This window comes from Mastigoproctus giganteus, chromosome 8, assembly GCF_048544385.1.
Source record: "Mastigoproctus giganteus isolate SK-2022 chromosome 8, ASM4854438v1, whole genome shotgun sequence".
NCBI lineage: Eukaryota > Metazoa > Arthropoda > Arachnida > Uropygi > Thelyphonidae > Mastigoproctus > Mastigoproctus giganteus.
Window position 1 is genome coordinate 59,787,878 of NC_143582.1, and position 27,970 is coordinate 59,815,847.

Below are 27,970 nucleotides of genomic sequence, written 5' to 3' on the forward strand. Positions count from 1 at the left end.
TCTTTTTTTTTAATGAAAATCCCAGTTATAATACCTCATGTGCCCCCAAGCATGAGGGGTATTTGAACCTATAGAACTTAGTACCATGCATGGGTTGAAGGTTGAGAGAGAACAGTTTCCACGGAACTATCTATGGAAAAGGCATGAAGCAGAAACAGAACATTTATGAGACAGAGACTAGAGAGACTTTGTTAGAGATTGGTCATAATTAACCTACTGCTCTCTTTTGAATGGAGTCTAGAAGTATGAGAGAGGTTTTGGGAGCAGTGCTCCAGATGTGGGAACAGTATTCAGTGGCAGGGCTGATCTGAGTGTTGTACAGTGATCAGTAGTTTGAAAGAAAAGTACTGCTAAGAGCAAAAGACAAAACCTAGTTTTTTAGTTGTAGAGGAGGCAGTATTTGTGAAATGCCAAGAGAGATTAGAAGTCAGGGTATAACCCCTAATAGAGATGTGTGATCTTGCATAGAAATCTGAATGTCATTGAAGATAAGCATAGGAGCAGAAGAATCTTTTTTTGAGATATAAGACAGGACTGAGGTTTAGAAAGATTGAAATCAACTAAGTTATCTTTCTCAATGGAGAATTACCTGGAGATCAATATTTAAGGAATTGCTAGTGGATATTTCAGAAGTTGAAGCTGTTTGCATTCCACCTACTGTTTGAGAAAACCTTGCCCTGCAAGGTTTCTCAAAGTAAGCGGTTGGAGAGAAAACTGGATAGAAACCTACTGTTTAACATAAAATAGTAGGAAAACCATAAAATGGTAGCGTATTTAGAAGACCTTTATACTGAACATGATCAAGATCCTTTGAAAAGTCAAGAATAACTGCTTGAACCAAGCTTTTCAGTTTCATCTTTAATCAATCAGTTTCACCTGATTGAACATGTGTGTAGGGGAGGGAAGTTACTTTCTAATGATGTCATTTCCTTTCTTCTACTTTCCCTGGGTATTTGATTATTGAGATAAGTTGTGCATGTGTTCAAGGAACTGGCAGATGTTCCAGAAAATTATGCTGTTAACAAAGAGAATAATCACACTATAATTGTGTAATATTTAAGACTAACACTTTAAACATATTCTAAAGATGACTAATGAAGACTACCAATGAATACTTCATATTTTTTGGAGATTTGTTTATGATATAAAAGAATGTGATCATGCTTAACCATCAGTACTTCTATAATTGTCACATTAGATTGACCATGATAAAAAATATTACTTCAAGTTATTGGGTGGACAGTGTCAAAAACTGACATGTAGTTTTTCTAGGCTTCTTTTTGAGTTAAACCATTACTTAAAAATAATTTAATATACTCTTGAGACGTTGAAAAGGAAGCAAAGACTGTGTCTTATTTGGTGATGTGTTTTGTTTTGCTTCTACTCACATATGCACTGTGGTTACCATTGCTCATGTTGGCATTGGTAACCACAACCTCAGTTTCATCTTAGTAGAAATATTATTCCTTAAAACAAGTATCAAACTTGAAATGTTTCTGAGGAAGAAAAGACAAAAAAATTTACCTTATAAATTTCATCTCTCTCTCTCTCTCTCTCTGATATTTTTATTCTGACTGATCTGAGAGTTGTTGTCATTGGTGGATTCCCATTGGTTATTGCAGAACTGTTCCTGCTGTTTGATGGATAATAGGGAATGCTTTTATTGGAAATTCATATATGATCCCTGTTGATTTTCTGGCTTGTTCATTTACATTTGTGAAGGTCAGGTGAGATAGGATTGGCAATCTTGCAGGAGGTCCAGAATTTATAGTTTTGCCATTGCTTCTACCATTTCTGCTTCAGTAACCAAATCAGTAACCAATATGTAATTATGCCTGGCCATTCTGTCAGTTACTCCATATCATACTCACTTATGTTCTACCTAAATATCTGTGCACCTGTTTTCTTTTCTGGTTGTAGATTTATATTAATTTTATGTTATCACTCTGATTATTTTTATTATTTTCTTTTTTCAAAAATGTGGTTATCTGCAGTCTTGTTACAGTATCATAATAAATACAATGACATAAATACTATGCTTACTGAAACACTCCCCTTGATAAAACAAACTGAGTATAACTTGTTATACTCAGTTTTATTTATCATGGAAGTGGTTCAGTTAAAAAAAAAAAAAAAAAGAGAGAGAGAAAAGAGAAAAACCTGTTTTTATACAAAATAATCCAAGATTACTTGACAATAGTGGACGAGGCTAATTCCTAAAACAGTGTGATTCAGAATTCACACAACATTGTGAGCATTAATTTGTTATTGTAATAAAATTGATGGAATTTCATTCTGCTAGTCATTGTTAGATGTTTGACAGTAGCTGCTTTTTTTTTTTAATCTGTCTTCAAATCCTTCCACTTCCAGATGGGATATCGATTTGAAATTTGGTATAAATATAGGTGATTGGCTACAGTCCTATGTGCATCCCATTTCTTTCACATGAGCATGAAATTTAATTATACAAACTTTTGCATATAAATTAAAGGCAAACATGACTGCAACCCAACCCGCTGTTAGTATTTTGATAAATGTCCTTATAAAAAATTGACTCTTTTGTAAAATTTTTATTGTTAATATTTTAATATGATGATTAAAACATTATAACTATTCTGGTTGTTTTTTTTTATGTTTATATTTGTCTGTTTAACTTTTCTCTAACAAAAATAAAAATATTAGCTCAATAAAAACACCATAAATTTTTTATATGTGGAAGGGGGGGCACAGGAATGCCTCCCTGCCTGGGGTGCCAATATACCTTGGGCCAGCCCTGCTGAGCATCACAGTAATTACAGATTAACATACCAACTTTGTAGTACCACACAGTTGGTATGTTAATCTGTGATTATGGCTACAGTAATTTCGATATGTTAGTGTTAAACCTAAGTTGCCATTTCTCAGCCCAACCACCTAATTTTTCTAGATCTTTGCAGTAGCACACTGTCATTACTTTCATTAATCACTCTGCGAATTTAGACATTCAAACTTGACATTAAGCATGATATACCTTCATCAATATCATTAATAAATACAGAAAACAACAGTGGGTCCAGCACCAAACTGTGAAGAACTTCATTGATAACATTAGTCCATGAAGAGTCCAAATGTCTATTGATAAAAACTCTGTCTTCTCTAACTCAACCATCCCTTTATCCATAGCAGTCTGTTATGGTGCAACAGCATCAAAAATTTAACTGAAATCTAAGTATCTCTCTATACATTAAAAAAGTTTTCTCTTAGTGATATTTATTCGAGCCAATGGGAGAAGAGGGCGGGACAATTGCATCACTTATTTGAGCTAATGGGAGAAGAGTGCGGTGCAATTAAGTCACTAAAAATGCATAGGTAAATGATTACATAGGTCATTTCCTAATTAGATTTCGATCAGTGTGTTATGTTAGTATATTAGTATAATGTTATTATTATTATACAAATAATAACATTATACAATACAAAATTATACAAATATTTACAAAAAAAACTAAATATTTACAAAATATTAAACTATTAACAATCATACCTCTATGTTGGTGAACATTACATGGAAGGAACACAAAAATGGTTACTGGGCAGACATTTGCTGTTGACGATGTAGAACACGTATGTGAGATGCATGCCAAAGTTTGTCTTGTTGAAAGACAACTGCATAACATTCACCAACCTCATGCTCAAAGTTGGTGAACATTATGGCATCATTTGATGTTCTATTGTAATATTAGCTGATCAAGGGACCCGATATAGTTTGTATATCTGTAAATAGTTTAGTATTTTGTAAATATTTTAAATATTTGTACAGTTTTTAAATATTTTAGTCCTGCTCTTTCGGATGAAACCCGAACAAAAGGCCTTTTCCTAAGTGACCTATGTAAACGCAGGTAAATAATTACATAGTGATATTTATTCCACCTTGAGAATGCCGCATGGTGGGGTAGCCAATGGGAGAAGAGGTATGTGGGTCACGTGGTACAAGTGAGCGGGGTAATTACATCACTACAAATGCACAGGTAAATAATTACATAGGTCAATTCCTGATTAGAAATCGATCATTGCATTTCAACAGGTGTCTTTTACATAGAAAAGATTTGACTTACTCCATGCCCCTACATTTTACATAGAAAAGTGTACATGGGGTGGGCGAGCATAGTGAGCAGGGGGCAAAGCCCCCTAGTGTAATATTAAAATTACTTTTTGCATCCAGTTCATTTGTTACTGCATCATAGATCTTCCTCTAATGAGCCCATGCTGTGACTGAAGTATAACTGCACTTCTGTCTAAATGGTCCTGCATTACTTCTAGAATTGCAGTTATACTTCAGTGACAGCACGTATTTATAATAATTATTTAAGAGGTAAAATTTGGAAAAGCCAATGGAAGAACTGAAATCATAGGAAAAAATTATATGTGAGGCAGCACTATCATAAGAAATCAAAAAAAAAAAGGAACTTTGTTTTAATTATATTATTAGTAGGTGTGCAATTGCTTGGCTAAAATTCAAAATTGCAAAGAGAGAAGAATGATTCACATTTTGAAGTAAGGATTTCTGATGATTAACCTTCCAAGACTATTTTCCCAGATTTTACATTTCTGGGTATATTTGGTTTTAGTACACTGACATGTAATGACACTTTTGCACAAAGTTACTGTAAAAAATTGGCGCTACTTTGAAGGAGAAAAAACCAAAAAAATAAAAATAAATAAATGTTATTGAAAAATATGCAGTTCCATGAACTGTGTATTTATCTAAATGTCATAAGAATAAATCAGATATTTTATTGTGATAGCTAAAAGTAAAGTAACTTAAAAAATTGCTCAGTGTAACCAAGTTCTGCTCGTATAATTGTATAATAGTAACATAGAATTGCTCCTTTATGTTGTAACTATAATCTTAGAGATGCTCAATTTGTTATTATAACTTGTTCACTCAGAATTATTTATCTACTTACTGGCATTATTGAAAATTAGAAATGACCAATTGTTAATACATCTTATAACTGATCCTTTGTTAAAAAAATTATGATTGTAATTTAGAACTGCTCAATGTAAATCTAATTAGTAACCTTCACTTTTTTAATTTTATCTCTATTCCCAAACAGCACAGTCTGATGATGAGTATTGGCAAGGTTACTTGAAATGTCACACTATTGTATTTATTAGTTTAGGCTATGCTTAATAAACCATATGTTAAAAACTCCACGTGGTAAAAGAGTAATTAATTATACATCTTAATAATTCTTAATAGATAACAACCACGTAATGTCCTTCCCCAACTATATCAGATATTTTAATTTGTTCACACAATTAAAAATGAAAAACATTTTTTTTTGTTTTTTTATTGGATGAAAAATGTTAATATGATAAAAATTAAATGTTGGTTTTAATACTATTGTAAACAATATTATTGACCTATTTAAAATTATTGTTATTGCTTCTGATGATGTCTGTGTTTGACAATTTTAGGTGACTTGAAAGAAGAAGAGAAGGTTCTTAAATGGCTAATTGACATTAGGAAGAAAAAAGATGATGAGATAGAATTTGTAGACAGAAAAATGCTTAACTTATTATTAGAAGATGTTGACCACCTTGCAGTGTTTTTTTGTGAGCAATATTTATATATAATCTGAGTGAATCATAATTTAATCTCAGATAAAATTATATATTTTTTGTAGTTCTTTCTTTAATCGTCATTCATATGTACTTATGTATTTGTATATGTATATATATATTTTTTTTATTTATAATATTTTTATATATGTATGTACATGTTTCATAATGCATTATATATTTATATACATTATATATATTAAACATATTTTACGTATCTATTTTTTATGCAAAATCGAAACAGATATAGTAGTTATCCTAACACAGAGGCAAGTACATTTTAAATACATGTTAAATTTATATTTAATAATGAAATAATACAGTAAATTTAACACCTACCCTGAAAAAATTTTAAAATAATTTGATGGGTGAAGAGGAAGGTTTGAGGTTTCTGAGTTATGAAGACGGGTAGATGGTCGTCAGTTGTCATCATCACTTGCAGGTGCAGTTGTGGTTGCAGGGTTAGAACAAAAAATAGTGAATCAAGAACTGGATGGCTATAGTTCAGTGACTTCTGTTTTTTTTTTTTTAAGGGTGGGGGTTGGTTTAAAAACAGACATCTGGTTTTTGCTGCTTTGCCATCTTTATTCATTCATAAAGAAGTTGTTCATGGGGTGCCAAATAAGACCTTATTCCATGAATAGTTATCCTGCTGCATTCTGCATTATAATCAATGTCTTTTAAGATCTGCAACTGCTTCTCAAGTTCCCTCAGGATAGAATACAAAAGAGAAGTGGAAAGCTGTTATGGTGCTGCATCCTGAACTCCATCTTCATCTCCTGCTTCCACTTCCTCTTCAGCAATAAGTTGTTGTAGATTAGCTGTAAAGAGGTCTTCACAGTGGGACACAAACAGCTCTTCGACATCCTCACTCTCCATTTCTTCAAATCCAACTTTTTTTTGCAAGAGCAACACAATGTTCTTTGATTATTGGGTGCTTCTCTGACTGGTTTTAAGCCTTAAAAATCATGAATAAAATCTTGGAGAAGCTTTTGCCAAACTGCATGCAAGCAGTCTTTACTGACATCACCCCACTCCTCCACAATGATGTCAATAGCATTATGACATCCTTTTCATTATTACAGCATTATTGACATCCTTGTCATTACAACAGCATTATTGATATCTTCCAAAATTCAAAAACACTTTCCCTATTATCCCTCTCAGTAGCTGTAGTCAACTTCTTAAATGTGTGCCTTAAGTAATAAGCTTTAAAAGCTGCCATCATATTTTGGCTGAAGAAGAAAGTTGGGTTTGGAGGTAGAAATAGGACTTTGATGTTTTCAAAAGTGTGAGGATGACTTGGTGAGAATGACTTCACAGCTTCCTCATCTGCACTGGCTGCTTTGCCACATAACTTTACATTATAGAACACACAGTAGTTCTTAAAACCAGCAAACCAACCACTACTAGCACTAAAGGAATGCACATCTACAAGATTTTCAGTTTTGTTTTTTTTTACTTCATAAATTGATAAGGCTTTCTCTTTTATGGTGCAAAAGCTTGCCCCAGATCACTTCTTAGTTTGATCTTCTATCCACACATTTGGAAACTGCTCCATCTCTCAACTTCCTTTGGCTATGATCTCACAGGTTTAATAGCACTCAGGCTTCCTTGCTTTAATTGTTTTGGCATTGTCTCTAATGATGCATAATGTAGACTCCTTTATTCCTGTTTCATGAACAATGTCACATGTCCTTTATAAAACCTAGTCTTCAAGAGTTATGGCACAGCATTTCTTTTATGTTCACACACCAACAATTTGATCACCAGAAAGCTTCCTGTAAACATTCTTTTCATATTTATGCATAACACAAAAATTTGCAAAAAAAAGATAAAAGATCAAAAATTGTGGAGTATCACTCAACAAAGCACTTTACAACAAAGCACATGGGTCAAGTGAGCATGTGGTGTTGACGCAAAGACTCTGTTCACATAAATTTGTATTTCTTCATGCACTAAGAAAATAGTGTTAGGGATGAAACTGCATGAGAGTGAACATGCTTGTGCAAAAGTTTGCATTTTACAAACAGCGTTCACCTATTCATAAATCGTGTTACAGCCAATTTACATTGATGAAACACTCATAATAGCAGAGACAAGTGTGTGTGTGTGTGTGTGTGTGTGTGTGTGTGTGTGTGTGTGTGTGTGTGTGTGTGTGTGTGTGTGTGTGTGTGTGTGTTATCCATTATAGAAAGACAGATATTATTAAATCCTTCACAAGTATGCAAGATATACACATTTTTCATGTCATTTCAAATACAGGCATACCTCGATTAACGAATAGGATGCGTTCCACGAAATTACTTCGTTAAGCGAAACTTCGTTTTCAGAGGTAAAAATACTATGGCCAGAATAGGGATACGTTCCTACGTAAAGAAAATGAAAAGCTTTTTTTCGAACAAAGAAAAGTTTTATTAAATAAACAGTCAACTTACATACAAAGTGAAATCACATTTTAAAATATGAGGTTAAAGTTGATTGTTTATGCTTTTTTTCTCTTTCATTTAACAATTGCCTATACGGAGTTATTGCATTTAACACTGGTCGCTTAACTATAACACTTCTTCCTAAATCGGGATCATTTTCACTAAAAAAATTTAAAACGTTTTCAATGTCATTTAAGCACCTTTTTAAATCTTTGGTTGTTAACACTTTTTCGGCAGGAACTTCTTTAACTTCGCCTTCATTATCTTTGTCTTCGTTGCTAACAAGGTTTTCTAAATCTTCCACTGAAAAACCATCATCTTCTGCATTCAATAAATTTCTAACATCCTCTTCATCGACATTTTCGAAACCTATTGATTGAGCCATCTGGATAACTTCATTTCTAATTTCTTGGATGTTATTTTCTTCTTCTAGTACAACTTCTGGCCATATTTTGTGCCAAACTCCATTTAAGCATTTCTTAGTGACTTCTTTCCAAGAACTATCAATGTTTTCAATTGCGTTTTTAATGGTGTAGTTTTTCCAAAAAGTTTTAACTGTCATTTCCTCTTTATCCTCTAGTTCGGTTAAATTGCTTAAAGTTCGACGCAGATAATAAGCTTTAAATGATGCTATTACTCCCTGATCCAATGGTTGAATCAGGGAAGTTGTGTTTGCTGGAAGAAACACAACTTTGACAGGAATGCATGTGTCCAATGTGTTAAGATCAGTAGGATGTCCCGGAGCATTGTCTAACAACAAAAGAGCTTTTTCTTCAAAGTTGTTTTTTTGACAATACCGTTTTACTCCAGGACAAAAGTGGTTAACAAACCAATCAGTAAATAACTCCTTGGTAACCCACGCTTTTCTATTTGCTTTCCATATTACAGGTAAATTCATTTTTATGTTACCTTTTAACGCCCTCGGATTTTCTGAATGGTAAACTAATAGCAATTTTAATTTATAATCACCAGAGGCATTTGATCCAAAGAGTAACGTTAAACGGTCTTTGGCTGCTTTAAATCCAGCAGCTGATTTTTCTTCAATAGAAATGAAGCTTTTTGTTGGTAGCCGTTTCCAGAACAAACCACTTTCGTCAACATTGAACACCAAATTTGGTTGAAAATTTTCACGTTCAATTATTTCCTTTAGTTTTTCTGGGAACTTATTTGCAGCTTCAACATCTGCACTTGCAGCTTCTCCTGTTAATTTTACACTATGAATCCTGGCCCGTTTTTTAAATTTCTCGAACCAACCACGAGAAGCCCCAAAGGTTTCCGTAATTGCTTCAGTTTGTTTAGATTTCAGGTGATTAAACAAAAATAATGCTTTTTCTTGAATCACCATTTGACTTAAAGGCATATGACGTTGTGACATATCATCTATCCACAAACTTAAAATTTTCTCCATTTTTTCTAAAATTGGATTCCTTAAGCGAGTTAATTTTGCCGCTGTAACATCTGTACAATTCTGAGCCGACTGTTTTATTTTTTCTGATTGACTTAGTATGGTTGTTAAAGTTGATTGCGCTAATCCTAAAGAATGTGCCACATCGGATTTTCTTTCGCCGCTTTTAACACGTCGTAACATATTTAGTTTAGTTTCCAAAGAAATTGCTTTTCTTTTCTTTGATTCTGACATTTTAATTAACTAAAACAAAAATATTTCTATTAAAATTTACAAAATCTACGTTACGTAATGCTATAAAGAACCTACGTCAATTATTGCAATGCGCCACACTGAAACAACGTCAATCATGTAAACAACAACTAAATTACGCGATTGACACGCAAAACTGTTATAACAGACATGCCCGCAGCTCGGGAGCACTCGGGAATACGTAACGAGTCGCCGTCAGTCACCAATCGGATGATTGTCGAGCGTTGGCCTTAAATTGGAATATTTTTTATGTTAAATGGGGCTTGAAATTGCGGACTTCGTTATATCGAGGCTTCGTTATCAGAGGTAACGTTAACCGAGGTATGCCTGTATTACATTCAGTAATGTGTTTTATTTTAATGTTTTTACTGGATAAGTACTTTGTTTGATAGTGGTTTGCAGAGTGTAGGACCATCGATTTTCAACTCAATCCTTTGGTACGTTTAGAGATTATTGAAATACTATATCCCTTGGATTTTTTGGATGCTGGTGCCATGTGGTTCCTGATGAGATGAAGGTCCAGCAGATCAGAAATTCTCTTGATTTTATATTTTTAATTGCATTCCTTAATTTATCTTTTGGCAATTTAGTTTACAAATCTAACACTTTGAAAGCACATACTGCAAGGTCATATCAGTTAGCTTAATTTACTTTCATAAGTGATTCCAAGAATACAGGAACTCCCCGACTTACGTAAGGGTTGTGTTCCGTAGAACACTACGTAAGTCGGAATTTCCCCCATGCTTGTGCAGCACTCGGAACTGTGCTCACTGAATTGAATCAAAAAAGAAATGTTTGACAAACTTGTAAATAGAAGTATTTATTGTATTTATTCAATGTTTTATTTCATGCACAGAAAAAATTACAAAAGCGTGCAATTTAAAAAATTTTCAAAATTATAAAAGTACAAAAAAAAGAGAGGAGACAGGCATAATGTCAGTAAGTTTTACCTCTCGAGTATCGTTGCCATTATTGACGTCTTCAGCTGATAAGTATGCCGCTGCGGAGGTTGAGGGCTGTGGAGATTTAGAAGGGGTGAGCCGAGAAACCTTACGAAAGAACATATTAATGGATGACTGGATGGTGGCTTTTTTTCTTTTCATCTTAGATTTCTTTGTAGCAAGCAAGCATATCATTCATCCCTCTGTTAACTTTTAAGAATCATTCGCTGTCAGGATCCATCTTCTCAAACCTTGCCATTGCCGATGCAATTTCACGAAATGCCATTGCCATCTCTCTGGTGATGAAGCGTCTTGGGTTAAAAATTTGCAGTGTTGAATAGCCACCTTCATCAATAATTTTTTCCAACACATCACAAAATTTCTCTGCAGCTGCAGAATCGGCACTGGCGACTTCACCGCATACTTTAACGTTATGGAAATTAGCATGATGCTTGAATCTATTAAACCACCCATTGCTTGCCATGAACTTGGGTTGGGGTTTGCCATACTTATCCTTAATATTGTTATAAATACTTGTTGCTTTTGCTTGAATGGTCATTAGACTCAGGGGTACTCGCTTCTGAATCTGATTTTCCATCCATATTATTAACAGCTGTTCCATCTTCGATATAGCACCAGAATGCTGTTTTGTGATCACTGTTGATCTTGAGTGCATTGATCCTTTGATATATTCTTTTATACATGCACTGTCCTTTAAAATAGTATTTGCTGTTGAAGCAACGAGACTGAATTCCCTTGCAATAGATGACAAACTTTGTCCTGCTTCATACTTCTTAATCATTTTCATCTTAATTTCTAAATCAATTTTGTTTCGTTCCTGGCACTACCACCACTTGCAGTTTTTGTTGGTTGTTTACCTTCATCATTGTAATATGTAAATAGGAATGAAGAGAAGTTTCTGAAAATTTGTTTTTTATATGATTGAAGATTTCACTGAAGGGGAACACAATTCACCACAAGAGTGTAAAAACCCACACAATTGCAGTTACCAGTATTATCGCAAATGCAATAAGATCCGTTTACTACCTGGTTATAATTAGATGCACTAACAGAAAAACCCAATAAACTAGAAAGTGCAATTGTTTTATGGTCATGATCTACAGAAATGTGCTTCAGAAAAATATCACAAAGGCAATCAAAATCGATTCTTATAATGGGAACATATCATAACGTTGAAAGGGTAGTGCAATTTCCATTACAAATATGACCTTTTAGAGAGATAAATAGCTTAGTAATACAGTATAGTGAAATTTTATAGTGAAATTATAGTGAAACTTGGAACGAATTACAAAAAAACAAAACAAAACAGTGTGTTATTGGGTTCACATTACGATATTTTCACGATACCTCCATTTATTCTTAAGGGATGCAAAATACGTTTCCACGATTTTTTTAAGTTTGCACTGGGCGGCAAAAACTTACGTAAAGTTGAATTTCCGTAAGTCGAGTATTATGTAAGTCGGGGAGTTCCTGTGCTAAATAAAAATTCATGACAAAAGCCTCAGACTGTATGAAAATTTGCAGACATATAAGACTAATTACTTAGGTAAATTTACTGCATGCATTAGTCTGTATGCAGTAAATTTACTGAAGTCATCATATTGGCATTGTTTCATTTTCGATGGATACCAACACTTAACAGCAGTTTCAGGGCTGTTTGGGTACCTATCCACCCACCTATGAAGGGGCAAATAGCCCTGAAATGGCCTTCTGGGTGATGGTATCCACTGAGAATAAGTAACAGTAGTCTTTTGTATTGGAGAAGCATTACTTGTTTGAAGTATAACTGAATAGGCAATTCATTGTGAAGGCATTCACAATATGAGATGTAATGGTGGTTGTTGTTATTTGGTTTTTAGGAGCATTAGCAACTAAGGCCATATTGCTCTGGGATACGCGGTGGTCATTCCCTGACCTTTCCGCATCCTCCGTATTTGGTGGTGATGGGCTCGAACCCTGGTCTAATCAAGAAGCGTGTGCTATGCACTGCTGCTCTTTCCCACCTGGCTACGGAGGTGCCAAGATGTAATGGAACAATGCCACTATAATAACTTTGGTTAATTTACTGTATATAGACATGATGCTTATGCACTGACTTATATGTCTGCGATTCCAAAATTTATTTCTTTCAGTCTCAAAGCAGTGTAGTGTTATTTGAGCAGATAAGTAATGCATCCATATTTTTTAAAACCTCTGATTTAATTTTTGACAATATCACTTTATGATGTGAAAATAATAGGAACAAATTAATATTTAAAAACATATATGTGAAAAATTTTCCCGTTTTCACAAATTTTCAAAATTCTGTGAAAAAAATACTCCAGACAGCTGACTACTAGAGAAAACTTACTCTCTTGAGTCCAGTTACATCCAGTGAACCCCCTCCTGAAAAAGATAATACTAATTTGATTATTGCCTGTATTTTAGTCATCCAATTCTCTGTTTCTGAAAACATTAATAAGGAACTTCTTTAGGCCTACCAGTAAATTCTCATATCCACTCATACAGTATGTGTACAAAGTGCATTTAAAAAGTTAATCTGCTAATTTTTATTATTTTGATAATGGCACAAGTTAAAATCTAACTACTGCTGCCCTTCAACATATTCTATAGCAATGGTGACTCATTTCTTAAAAAATTCTGTTCACTTCTAGAAAGCTGCATTAAAAGCTTCTTTGGGTATGGAGAAATGTTGAGTGCCCCTTGGTGGACTGCTGATCTTAGTGCTTATCTTGTTGCAGATATGCATCCTGGGAAATGAGTTTTGTTTTTCAAAAAAGGCTTATGAATTTGGAGCATAGAGTTGTTATTATTTGGTTTTTAGGAGCATTAGCAACTAAGGCCATATTGCTCCTGGAATATGCGTGGTCATTCCCTGACCTTTCCGCATCCTTCGTATTTGGTGGTCATGAGCTGGAACCCCGGTCTAATCAAGAAGCGTGTGCTACGCACTGCCACTCCTGCCCACCTGGCTATGGAGGCTCCTCCGAGCAGAGAGTGAGAGTTCAAGCTTGTTCTATGAAAAATGTCACTAGACCAGAGCAGTGTAAGGGTGGTAGGATGATATGGAATTATCATGATGAAAGCCCATATCATTGTGTATTGCTTTTGAACTCTTCTTTTGCAGAACAGGAAGATGTTAGTTTTTTCCAGGAACCCCCCCCCCCCTTTGTTACTTATACTTGTGATTGTTGTCTTTGGTGTGGGATTAACCAGAATAATTCTTGTGAGTCATAGGAAATGGCATACAGAACTTTTTTTTTTTTTTTTTTTCAGCAAAATGTTTTCGGAGATGGCATGTCTGCTCACTTCTGTTCACCACATTTTATTTGTGGATTAAACAATATAAATCATGGTTTCCATTGTTTAATCCCCATTGGTATGACCTGTGCAGGTGAAACATTAATCCCTATCATGTTGTGTAACAAGGGATCTTGAAATCAGTCACCTTGGTTTGCATTTGGTCTTTGCTTGCTCCCTAGTTTGAAGAAAATGATTATATATCTACTAGATATATCATCATGCCTTGAAATCAGAGTGTTGCCAAAGATAAGCATAAGAGCAGAAGAATCCTATTAGCATTAGCATTAGTAGAGGCATTTGATGCAAGAAAGCAAGCTTATGCAGCATCAGCCAAAAAAAAAAATAAATAAAATAAAATAACATAAATAAATAAAAAATAACCACTTCCACTTCACCCCTCTGTTCGTTCGAAATACCTGTCCAGCTGAGCCTTTTTGTGAGATATGAGACAGGACTGAGTTTTAGAAGTATTGAAATCAATGAAGTTGTCTTTGCCCCACTGGGGAATTACCTGGAGATTGGCATTTAAGGAATTGGTAGTGGATATTTGAGAAGTTGAAGCTGATTGAGCAGGGCGAGGTTTCTCAAAGTGGAATGCAATATGCTATCATCAGCAAAACTATGGATAGGATTTCCAGTCAGTGAAAGAAGGTCATTAATATACAAGAGGAAACAAGAGATTGTTTCCTCTTGTATAGAAACAAGATATTAATATACAAGAGGACTGAATCTTGGGGGACACCAGCATTAGTGGAGAAGTTAGAAGACAGAGAGCCATCTACCATCACCCCCAGTGAGCAGGCAGAGTTGTTTGTTGTTGTTTGGTTTTTAGGAGCATTAGCAACTAAGGCCATATTGCTCCGGGGATATGCGGTGGTCATTCCCTGACCTTTCCAGATCCTCTGTATTTGGTGGTCACGGGCTCGAACCCCAGTCTAATCAAGAAGTGTGTGGTACACACTGCTGCTCCTGCCCACCTGGCTACGGAGGTACCTGCAGGCAGAGAGAAAACTGGATAACCAATTACAAAAAATGGTTGGCAAACCATAAAATGGAAGCTTGTTTAGAAGACCTTTATACCAAACACGATTGAAAGCATTTGAGATGTCAGGGGCAACCTCTTTTACAAAGATTTTACAAATAACATAATTAATTAATGCATAACTTGATACAGAAGTTATATAAACGGAACTCATAGATAATACTCGATACTGAAAAATACATATAGATATATAGTGTTATAACTGTGTTGGGATACAAGTTTAGGAATATAATTTTGTACTGAAATTGAAATTAAATCGAAATCATGACTCAGACCAGAGTAGCAAAGCAAAAGGCTCAAGCTAATGGGAGTGTTGTGGCTCAGGGGAGAACTTAGGGGGACAGTTGCCCTCTGAATCACAGTCTTTTAAAATGCATTGCTTTCTTGATGTTTCTGGAGCAATCGGGTACGGAACATGATATTGCCATGGGGGATGTTGTTGTTGTTGTTATTTTGGTTTTTAGGAGCATTAACAACTAAGGCCATATTGCTCCGGGATATGCGGTGGTCATTCCCTGACTTTTCCGCATCCTCCGTATTTGGTGGTGACGGGCGCAAACCCCGGTCTAATCAAGAAGCATGTGCTACGCACTGCTGCTCCTTCCCACCTGGTTACGGAGGCACCCATGGGGGATGTTTTTGTGTGTGTGTGTGTGTGTGTGTGTGTGTGTGTGTGTGTGTGAGTGATGTAACGAGTGTAAGGAAATGAAGTGACACCTCAGCGTTGTTATGGGCCTATATGAGAGCTTGAAGGACAAGGTGGATGATCTTGAAGGATCTAAATTGAGGGGCCTATCAAGCTCTCAGCTGCCCACATCAATGCCAGAGATTGCACTTGATCATCACACAACACAGCGGCAACCCCCAAGGCAAAATGCGCTAGTCCCCCAGTAACTAGTAGTTGTTGGTGACTCAATTGTCAGGGAAACGGGGAACACGGTATGTAAAAAGGATAGATGGAATAGGACTAGGGAATGTCTGCCTGGGGCAAAGGTTGATGATGTTGTAGAGCAGAAATCATCTTTTAAGAGCACAAAAGGTGATATTGTTGTACATGTTGGCACTAATGATATTAAGAGTAGGTGACTGGCAGAATTACTTAACAAGTACAGGTCACTGTTGAAAGAAAGCCATGAATTAGGGTTGAATTTGAAAGTGTCTGCAATTCTGCTCAGACACAATTGGAGAGAGTATATGATGAGAGCCTTGTCGATTGATTCAGCCCTGGAGAGAGAGAGAGAGAGAGAGAGAGATTGTGCTAGGCTCAAGGGGCAGAATTTGTTTCAGCCTGGTCTGTGCTTGTTCACGGAAGAGACTGCTTCTACAGGAATGGGATACAATTAAATATAAAGGGTGCAAGGATATTTACTGATGCTATCGCCAATATCGAGGTCTTTTGTGTCACCTGTTATTTTATATGTATCCCATGCATTTTTCTTCTCTGCCACATATCTCATTAGTTCACCTGACATCCATGTAGGCCTAAACTTTGAACAGTATTTCTTAGTTGGTATGAAAAGCCAAGCTTTGAAGATTAACTCCTAGCATTGGTGTACATGCAAGTATACATGCACCTGTTGTTATTCTTAGCTACCCTAACACAGCCCATGTATTTACTTGTTCTGCGATGACTCCCAGCAGTCTCTGAGATCCTGTGCATCTTGCTTCCAGTCTGCTGCTCATTCCAATAGAAGCCGCGCAAGAATCACTTTCACTTGTGCCGGCGGCTACAGTTAATCTATTAGCCTGTCTATTCCCCTCATGCTAGCAGTTTTCCAACCCACCTAACAATGCTTTGATGTCATCAGCAAATATTCTTAGACCCTTTCTATTTAAGTGTATCCCATCTCTGTAGAAGCAGTCTCTCCTGTTAACAAGCACAGACCACGCTGAGAAAAATTCTACCCCACGAGCCTTGTATAATCTCTCCAGGGCCGAATTAATTGACAAGGCTCTCATCATATACTTCCTCCTATCTTATCTGGGCAGAATTGCGCACACTTTCAAATTCAACTGTAGCTCATGACAATTTTTCAACATTGACCTGTACTTATTAATTAAATCTGCAGATCTCTTTCTCTTGATGTCATTAGTGCCAACAGGTACAACAATATCATCTTCTCTGCCCTTAAAAGATGATATCTGCACAAAGTCATCAACTTTTGTCCCGGGCAGGCATACCCTGGTTCTGTTCCACCTATCCTTTTTGCACAATATATTCTCCATTTCCCTGGCAGTAGAGTCACCAACAACAACTAGTTCCTGTGGAGCCTGATGTTCAAATGTAAGCTCTGGCATTGATGTGGGTAGCTGAGTGCTCGATGGACCCCTCAATTTAAATCCTTCGAGGGCATCTACCCTGTTCTCTAATCTCTCCTAAAGGCCCATAACAATGCTAACTTGGTGCCTTATTTCCTAGCACTAGTTTCATCGAACACGCACAAAGACATTCCCCTTGGCAATATCATGTCCATTTCTGATAGCTCAACAAACATCAAATCACAACAAAATAGTATACTACTAAATTTAAATCAAAAGTTATACAAAAACAGTAATTTCAAATCAGTAAATAAAAAATGTCAACTTAGCTGCTTTAAACATGTCTAGCTTCCACTAGTACATTTCAAAAAGGCTGTGAGAGGACAACCACCTCCCCTCATTTCTTCCTGAACCACTGCACTCCCACCACCTTGAGCCTTTTGCTTTGCTGCTCTCTTTTGAATTTGATTCAATTTCAGTACAATTAAAAATAATAACACTAAACTTATATCCCAATGTAATAATAACATTATATATATATATATTCCTGTATTGAGTTCTATCTTCTACCGAATTATGTCATAAGAATTTCATATCTCCTATCAAGTTTAAGTTATATGTATTAAGTTATAACATTACATTTGTAAAATCTAAGTGGTTATATGTATTGAGTTAAAATATTACCTTTGTAAAATCTAAGTAGTTATAATAGATAATTAGGGCCGTGCGGTCGATTTTCTCAGTATGATGCAAGTGTTCAAAATGCCGCCTCTTAATGGTTCAAATTGTATTTTGATTTCGCTGCTTATGCCGCCCCCTTACGGCGCCGCCTGATGCGGCCGCTTCTCTGTATCATGGTACGGCACGTCCCTGTAGATAATAAATTTAACTATCTGTTGCCACCCACATTGGATTGAATTCTCACTCTAGCTATCTCTGCCAAATCCCGATTTTAAATGCTCTACGAATATTACTGTTGTACGTTACAACATACCTAACAAGTTAAAATTATTAAAATCATAAGTAAGCCTGTAATTTATATTCCTCTGCTGATACAGATTACACTGCTATAAAGTTACGTAGAAACTTCCATTATCTGCCATATATATGAAAACAATGGCAGAAGATTCGAATGCTATTGCGATTCAGTGCTGGCAGAAATCGACTGTGGTTTTCTATGCAATTACAAGGCTGAGTAAAAAATAAATGCACCAAATTAATCAGAAAATCACAAAAAAAAAAAAAAAAAAAAAAATGCTATACTACTAAATTTAAATCAAAAGTTATACAAAAACAATAATTTGAAATCAATAAATAAAAAAAAGTTGACTTACCGGTTTGAACACATCGGGCTCCCACTAGCCTAGTCAGCAGACTCCAGTTTTTTCTGGTGGAAATACTTGTAGAATTTGCTTCATCTCCATTTACTTTAAATGCAGTAGAATTGAAAGTTGAATACACAGGTTTTAAAAAACACAGTAAACTATCTTTTTGCTTGTTCTTGTTTTTCTTTTTCCTCTTTTCACTTTCTGATACATAATAGCATTTCATATTCACTATTCATTCAATCATGTTGTTTAAATAACTTACTCTTAACCCTTATACGATAATTATCAATTCAATAAATGTTATAAATTAGAGTAAAACAAATTTTCAAAACATAAAAAAGTATACAAGCGACAACAATTATTGTTGGTTTTCAATATCAGCACTTATTTACAGCAAGGTTGAAGTAACAGAAAGGTAAAAAGCAAGTTAAATCAAAAGGACTCAATCTCAGTGTTAATGTCAACCCAGCAGTATTGCCAACAGTGAGTTTGTAGTGAACTTGCCCCTCCTCTTGTATTTTAAAACTTAATGGTAGTTGAAACTGTTGGCACGAGATCGAAATTTTAAATGATCAAATTAATTTAAAAATCATCAAAAAATGATTTAAAAAATCATCAAAAAATGATTTTAAAAAAATCATCAAAATTTTAAATCATTATAAAACATAAAATAGATATATACACTTTTGTGTTTTCTTTCTTAGAATTGGGCTCACTCGGTGCTTCTGGGTGCACTGTATGTACCTTTAAATCTGCCTCTGCTGCATACTCTTGTTTCTTTATTTTATTTACTAATATTAACAATGTTGAATTTAAAAAAAAAAAAAAACATGCCAAGTAGAGTACTAAATGCAACAATAAATGACCACACACTGAGTTGTAAAGAGTGTCTTAGTATCTTCAACATTTCAAGTTAAATATGAAATAAACAACACTTTCTTGGGAAACAATTTCTATGAAGTAAAGAAACTTCACCATAAATGATTCCTAGAATTTAATATTTATCATTCCTTTCCCAAAACTAGAAATTAAGAAAGAGGGTTATATCTGGGTTTATTCCTTCTTGAGTCCTTAAAAAGAGCAACATAAGCTGGAAAGAATTTTATACTGGAGCAAATTACATGTTAAAATTGCATGGCATTTTATAGGTTTGACCATGGGGCCAGAAGAAAAGTGTGTTAAATTGGATGACCACTATAACTGGAATGTTTTAACAGGAGTTTACTGTATATAACTGTTATATAGAGTCTCATGTGATTTTTAATTATATAAATTTTATTATTGTAGTTTTATTTATATTATTTCAAATACTCATTAATTTTATAATTAATTTATTTTTTCTTTTTTTATAGATGACTTAAGTTGTCCAGAATGTGAAGTAATATTACAAGAATTAGAAAACATTGATGATGATACTGACCGTCATGGAATACATTTTGTGAAGACAAATGATATCAAATTGGCTGAGGATTTGGGAGTAATAAATATTCCTTCTTTGGTATATTTTGAGAATAAAATTCCCAGTATATGTTCAGGTTTGTGAAATATTAAAGTTGAAAAATTTTTAATATTATTTTATTTTTATCTTATTTTATTGATAGCATCACACAACAGCATATGATACAGGGTTCAGAATAATATAATGTGATTAATTAAATAAATATAATAAATTAGTATAAAATAATTAACGGGTCTATATTAAAAAAACATAACTGGGTATAACAGCATAATTTAAAAAGAGCAACAGTGAGGGAGTCCTGGATATAGCAGTTCTTCAGACAGCATTCAGAGTTTTCTTAGATCCTGAAGGAACTTAACTTTCTCCTGGAAAATATATATTTCTGTGATATTTGCAATATCATCAGTTTATTAATTATGCTGGGTTTTTTTCCCAGATTGGTTTTTAAGGTATAATTCTCAAAACTTTCTCTTTTCGGATGGCTGCCAGTGAGCAGTTGAGGTGTATCTTCCCTCTAAGTTCTGGTGAGATGTAGTTTTTTTCTCCCTGTATTACAGCAGTTTTGTATCAGCCTTGTTTCTGTAATTAGAGGCTGAAAATCAGAGTTGTTTTTTTTTTTTTTTTTTGATTTGGTAGTTGTTGGCGCATCGGCTTCTGTGGCCATATTGCACCTCCCAAGGTTTTTGCAGTACTTTGATCCAAGCCCTAGGCGGGAATCGAACCCGCGACCTTTGGGTTGCCGGGCAGGTACTTTACCCACTCGGCTAGCCCGGTCGGCAATCAGAGTTGTCTAGTAGCAAGTACATTCCTGTAAACCAGTGTATTTCTTTTGTAGATTGGAATGGTACTATACAGAATGTTCTCTCACACATCAGTCTTTGTTGTCAAGCTGCTAAATGAGTTTTGGATGGGCACTTGTAATGAGCCTTGTTCTTCTTCTTCATTACATTAACTTTAAATAGGTAAAACAGAGCAACTGAAAAATAAAATAATTAATTTCTTATTTTTTTATGTTTATTAAATATTTAAACAATATATTTGTTTCCAACCTGTAGACAGATCACTGTCCACAGGTTGCTCTGAACTTTCTAGACAGTGATCTAACTATAAAATTCAGAACTGGCTTTTCTGCCTATCTATAATGCAGCATTTATTCAGTTAATTTTTTGTTGTAGATAATCCTATGATGAATTATTACTTTTAAATTACATACTTCATAGTAGTATTTGATAACTTTTAATATGTAAAGCAATGTGTACTTAATGCACATGCTGTGCTCCCGTTGTTGGCCTCATGTATTACGTTGCATATTCTTTTGTGTTCTTGAGTGCATGAGACATCTGACAACAATACATATAGATATTAAGTGGTGGAAAAGTCAAAAAGTAACAAAAATTGTTTCTTGCAATTGTGACCAACTGATTTCTTTTTAAACTTAGTTTTGAAAGAAATCAGTTGGCAGTTTTAAAAACGAGTTTTCTGCTTAGGGTAATGAATATTTTCAGATGAAAACTGCAGAAAGAAAGTGCAATGTTGTTTTTGTGGGGTTTCCTCATTTCCATGTTAAATGAGAAGATATTAATTTATGTTCGAGCTCTCCGATTTGGAACAGTGCTGTTTTACTTGCCTACCAGAGCTCTCAAAACAAAACCACTAGAAGGATTTATAGGTATCAAAAATAAAAAAAAGTAAAGTTTCTTTGTGAAACAAGAAATTAATAAAGACATGAAGAAAAACAATGTAAGTACCTTTTTTTTTGGAACTTTCTTGCACTGTTCACCCTAACATTCCCATTGTTTCTTTCAAACTGGTGGCTTAAGGATCTATTTAAAATCACCCTAAAATAGAGAGAACTTTAAAAAACTTGTTGTTTACAATATTGAAACTTATAATTAAGTTATTTATTGAAACTGTGTATATGTTTAAAACTATTTGTCTTATCTCAACGGTGTAAAGTGAATACAGTTTATGCTAAAAACCAGGCAAAGTAAAATACACTGGAAGGACAGAATTCATGGAATACCTTTACCTCATTCTTGGGCAACGTGACACTGTCACCCCTCTTGCTAGTGGACGAACCCACTGCTTGGCAGGTAAATAGGTTCACTGCATTCACGTAGATGGTGATTCGATGTCAGTATGGATAAACGTCGCGAGTTAACCAACTTTGAAAGAGGGGTAATAGTGGGTGCCCGATGTTTGTTTATTTGTTTGTTATTTGGTTTTTAGGACCATTAGCAACTAAGGCCATATTGCTCCGGGAATATGCGGTGGTCATTCCCTGACCTTTCCGCATCCTCCGTATTTGGTGGTGATGGGCTCGAATCCCGGTCTAATCAAGAAGCACTGCTGCTCCTTCCCACCTGGCTACGGAGGCGCCCTGGTGCCCGATGTGTGGGTCACTCTATCTCGGAGGTGGTACAGAAATGGCATTATTCCCATTCAACAGTATCAAGAGCGTATCGGGAATATGCCATTTCCAGAATAACATCTTACCATGGACAGCACTGTGGACAGAGAAAGGTGGTGAATGAACTTGGCCGTCGATTGTCTGTCTCACATTGTTTCAGCCAACTGGAAAGTGTGTATTTAGTGTCAAACGGCACCAGGGGTTTCCCCCATCTCCGCCTGCCAACTGGAGAGTGACAGTGGCACAAATCACCACCGACTTCAACGAGGGAGTTGCCAGAAACATCTCTAACCAAGACTAGCAGACAGTCATTATTCGCAATAGGTTATGGGAGCCACCGACCTACCAGAGTCCCATTGTTAACACCTCAGGACTCTACACCTCAACTGGGTGAAAGAACATCGCCACTGGACCTTGGATAATTGGAGACCGGTCTCCTGGTTTGATGAGTCCCATTTCCAGTTATTTCGAATAGGCGGGAGGGTGCATATTTTGCGGAAACTTCAATAACAATAACATCTCTGAACGGTCTAGGTTATGCATCCATCCTTGCAGATCATTTGCATTCATTCATAGTCATCATGCACCCACAGGGCAGTGGACTCTTCCAGCAGGATAATGTGCCTCCCCACAGAGCCATGTTGACTAGAACATTGTTCAACTAGCATTCCACAGATTTTAACATCATGGAATGGCCTCTCTGTTCACTGGACATGAACCCTGTGGAGCATCTTCAGGATGCTATGGAAAGGTCCATTCGAGCTTTGTAACCTCCACCCAGGAATGCGACAGAATTATGGACAGTGGTGCAGCAAGCATGGTTGGAAACACCTGAGGAATACTTTCACTACCTAGTGGCTAGTGGACGCAATGTCTTGCCATGTGACTGCCCTTGCCCTTGTCTGGGCAAAAGGCGGCCCTACCCATTATTAAGGTAGGTATCCCATGATTTCTGTTCACTCAGTGTATAATTCTGTTTTAGTCAGTGACTAAACATTTCAAGCAGCATTAACATTTCAAACTAATTACTAACTATTTGTTAGTAATTAGTTTGAAATGCCAGTGTTGTTTTATTTGTTGCAATCTCAAACTAAAAAGGATGCATACTAAAATCTCTGGAGCTTCATAAATTTTAATTTCAAACTGTAAATGTCTTATGAGTAGTTGCCAATTTCTTTTAGCAAATCTTAAACTCTTGATATGTGAAGTGAAGCTAAGAGCTCCTAACCTTTGTTTTATCCTTAGGAAACCCAGACACCTGTACAAAGAGGGGGGGAAGGATTTAAGGTGATTTATATATGAAAAAGAACTGAGTTTAATATCTTTGTATTTCTGATTATAGCCAAATAAATAGCACAGTCATGTGTAACTGTTTATTGCACTATAATCTAACACTTCTAGCAAAGACTTTTGTTTCAAGAAAGGAGACAGTATTATCAATAATTTTATGTATCTGTGAATTAGTGTTAATACTTTCATTAAGAGAAGAGTTGCAGTAAGTCAAGGTAACTTTCTTATTTAAAAGGTTCATTCATTGAAATATTTTTCCAGACATAAGGCATTCACTCTTCACATTATTAACTATCAGGACAACAGAGCACACATGGACATTATTTTGGCTAGCAGTTGACAGGATATTATTTATATTAGATTTTGAAGAGACTTGTCTTTTCTTGTTACTTTCTTTTAGCAGAATGGATAATGCTAATGTCAACAATCCTTGCCATGTGGAAACTCGCCATTTGTTTAATCCAGGTTTGTTATTAGATACACTCACCAGGAGAATCATTACTTTGTACTAGCATTTTTTTTTTAGTGTTGTAGAATGCTTACAGAGAAGAGCAGGCTCGACGAAGGATGACCTTACTGTTGTTGTGAATGCACATTTACAATGGAAGGCCTCTTCCAACATTACTAACACTCCTTTACTTAGAAATAGAGATTCTTATGAACTGCTGTAGTCATCCATAATTAGATGTTTTTAGGGTTACTATTTGAATGTTCACAATATTTCAGCAACCTGATGAACCTGTAGACATGCTTTATCATCACTTGGTTTCTCAGAGAGAATGAAGGGATATCAAACTACGAGATTTGGGATTCATTGAATATCTTATTTATCACTAGACCATTGTGGGAGTCAGTGAGATGAGACTTCATATCTTTAAAAAGGACCCACATACTGTTGATGATGCATTATAGATATGCAGAGAAATAGAACTTATTCATCTGGACAGCAGTGTAGGTGTTTTCTGACAGGTTCAGAGAACAGGGGGAGTATGCAGACAAGAAAACAGAGGTGATATTACAGATCTGCAACATACAGCTCAGAAACGTGAAGGAGTAGTTTAATGAACAGCTTTCTGTTATTAAGAAGAGTCAGGAAGAATTTTTTTTTAATTTCAAAAAGGAGAGAATTCTTTCTCATACTTATTACTTTCCAACTCATTCTGTCCCTCACACTATCAGAAGTCAAGTTCCTCAAACTAAATTGCGCGCCTCCGTAGCCAGGTGGGAAGGAGCAGCAGTGCGTAGCACACGCTTCTTGATTAGACCGGGGTTCGAGCCCGTCACCGCCAAATATGGAGGATGCGGAAAGGTCAGGGAATGACCACCGCATATCCCGGAGCAATATGGCCTTAGTTGCTAATGCTCCTAAAAACCAAATAATAACAAACCTCAAACTAAAAAAATCAAACAGATTTTTTCTTTTCCTTTGGAAAGTCTGGTTACTGCAGCTATTTATGTAGACTGAATAGGGAAAATCATGCAAATCAAAGATAGTAAGGAAGTGAATCTACCTATCAGCAGAATAAGGCAACAACATTCAATGAAAGGGCAGTTCTTTTAGTCCCTGATTCAATAAGCACATTTGCATAGTCAGTTGGGAGTGGTAGAGGAAATGAAAGATTTTCTACAGTTTTAAGTATGAGTATTGTTTCCCATTCTAGAGGTGGAGGAAGATGAGATATTCTTATTCCTTACCTGTAATTATGAAAATATTGGTAAGGAATTGTGGGCAAAAAATTTGCCTAGCCTATTTAGACAAAGGATGGAGAAGTCATTTACCTCACATTATTGATAGCTTTCATTTTTAAAACTTAAAGGAGAGGGTTTCAATACCTAAACTACCTGTCAGGTTTAGACCTGCTTTTGGAGAAAAACATCAGTTGAATTGGTTCACACATTTAGATATCACATCACTTGGGGCTGATAATAGGATTAAGTTGGAGTTCCTTGTGAACAAAAGACCTTTGAAGACTGTAGCACAAATGATCCTAGGACAAGACTTTCTTGTGCTAAAACTGTTTGCAACTTTGGGAGAAAAGATTCTTGACAAAAAGATCCATGGGTCTCTTTTTGTCTAAAATATCATAAACTCTGTTATCGATTCTCCATCTCTTCTTGAACAAATACCTTTCACTATGCCCTGTTTGAATTCTCGTTGTAAAATTAATTTCTCACTGCCCATTCCTCGGACTCATCATTTACTTGGTAGTCCTTTGTTTCATTTTCTTCAGGTATTGAATAATTACAACATTGATTTTACACTTAATCCATTTATGTATAAGAATTTGCTTCTTACTCTGTTTACTTAATCTAAATTTTTTGTATATTTTAATGCTGGTTTTGCATTGATTATTACTGTTTTGCATTTTCAGTAACTATTAGTGTTCTCACCATTATTTGGGGTCTGTGTGCCCTGTGTGTAAGCAGTCTGTACATATAAATAAATAAATAAATAAATTGAAGGATAAACAATCCCATTGATTGGAACAGAGAAATAAACAAGTTTGGAGGAGAGATTAAATACTTCAGATATCCTGTGGAAAGAAAATCTATTAATTGCTGATGATTGAGCCCTCAGCACGATGTTTACTTTAATGAACTCCTTTAAAGAACGTTGGACAATCTCTCTCTCTCTCTCTCTCTCTCTCTCTCTCTCTCTCTCTCTCTCTCTCTCTCTCTCTCTCTCTCCTTTACTAGGTAAAGGGGAAATATCAGATTTTCTAATGGAGTTTATAATGATGCACTTAATTTTTTCAGAAAAGATTGATGCTTTGAAGGAGAGAGAGTAGGAGATGAACACTGTCCACGTCACCACCAATAAGCCATTTGTCGATACAAAACTTTTTTTTTTACATCACTATATAACTTTCCTTTAATAGTTGTGGAGAAAAAGAATGGGGACCTTCACTTTGTTTTAGATCTCAGAACAAGTCAATAAAGTGACTCTTCTGATCAACTAACTTTCCTCTCAACAACTCAGAGGATCTGCTTATGCCTCTCCAAGGTGCCAAAATATTTTCAAAATTAGATGTCAGTTTGGAATACCATCAAATCCCTCTGTGGCCCAAAGACAGAAAATTTTTCTCATTCTCAATATTTTTCTCAAAAATTTAATCTGTCAGATGCTCCAGGGAGTAGATAAAACTCCTGGGAAAAAGTGTACTATGCTATTTACTAATCTGTGCCAAGAATCTCTGGAGAAGCTATTAAGGGAAGTTTTCCGTAGTCTGAAGGAAACCAACTTAAGCATCACATGTTTCAAATGGTCCTTTTTCCAATAGGAAGTCAAGTATTTTGGACACCTTATAATGCAGGAAGGTATTAGACCTCTTGAGAAGAATGTAAAAGCCATCATTCAGTGTGCCCCTTCTAAAAATATGAAGCAAGTCCATACACCTGTACTCTCATTTTTGTTTTACAGTTCTTATATCACACCATACTGGCTCAAAACCCAGGGTCCTGAGCTGGATATCATCATTCTTCTCTTTCTTGGTGATTCCCTTCTACTTTTGACTCTCTCTCTCTCTCTCTCTCTGCACCTCAGTAGCCGGGTGGGCAGGAGCTGCAGTGCGTAGCACACGCTCCTTGATTACACTGGGGTTCAAGCCTGTGACCACCAAATATGTAGGATGCAGAAAGGTCAGGGAATGACCACTGCATATCCCCGGAGCAATATGGCCTTAGTTGCTAATGCTCCTAAAAACCAAATAACAAACAACAACTCTCTTGCTCTGAGGGAAACTCAGAAATTTTTTTTTTGGCTGGTGCAGCATAAGCCTCAGGCTTCCTTGCACCATATAGCCAATAATAATAATAATAAAAATAATAATAAAATCACACTGGCCACCCATGTTGACTTGGTGGACTACCTTAGACTCTCTGTGCTTCTAAACCTATCTCTCTGTTCTCTCTGTACCCACCACTTTCGATGACTTTACCAGTACTTCAAATTCATTAAATTTATTTACTCTACTCCTAGCATTGGTACACACAAATATGTTGGCTCCTGTGTTTACTCTTAGTAATCCCAGCCTGTGTATTTTTCTGTATATGTATTTCTGTGTATTTCTTTGTCTCTCACATGGGCTGTGTAATCCTGAAAATAGAGTTACCAAGTTTTCTCATTCATAAAAAGTGAAGAAAAGAAAAATACTGCACAGCTGAATTGAGGAGACCTTTGAGAAGAATATTAAGCATTAAAAAAAAAATACACCACCATAAAATTTA

General features: G+C 35.6%; 1 protein-coding gene across 1 annotated transcript in view; it reads left to right on the top strand.

Moving 5' to 3' along the window:
• LOC150081560 (uncharacterized) overlaps positions 1–27,970 on the top strand; it is a 710,435-nt gene that overhangs the window by 464,831 nt on the left and 217,634 nt on the right. Inside the window, exons 21-22 of the mRNA XM_090380128.1 lie at positions 5,461–5,598; positions 19,937–20,119. Coding sequence (XP_090236254.1) covers positions 5,461–5,598; positions 19,937–20,119 — 321 coding nt within the window. The remainder of the gene's footprint in view (positions 1–5,460; positions 5,599–19,936; positions 20,120–27,970) is intronic.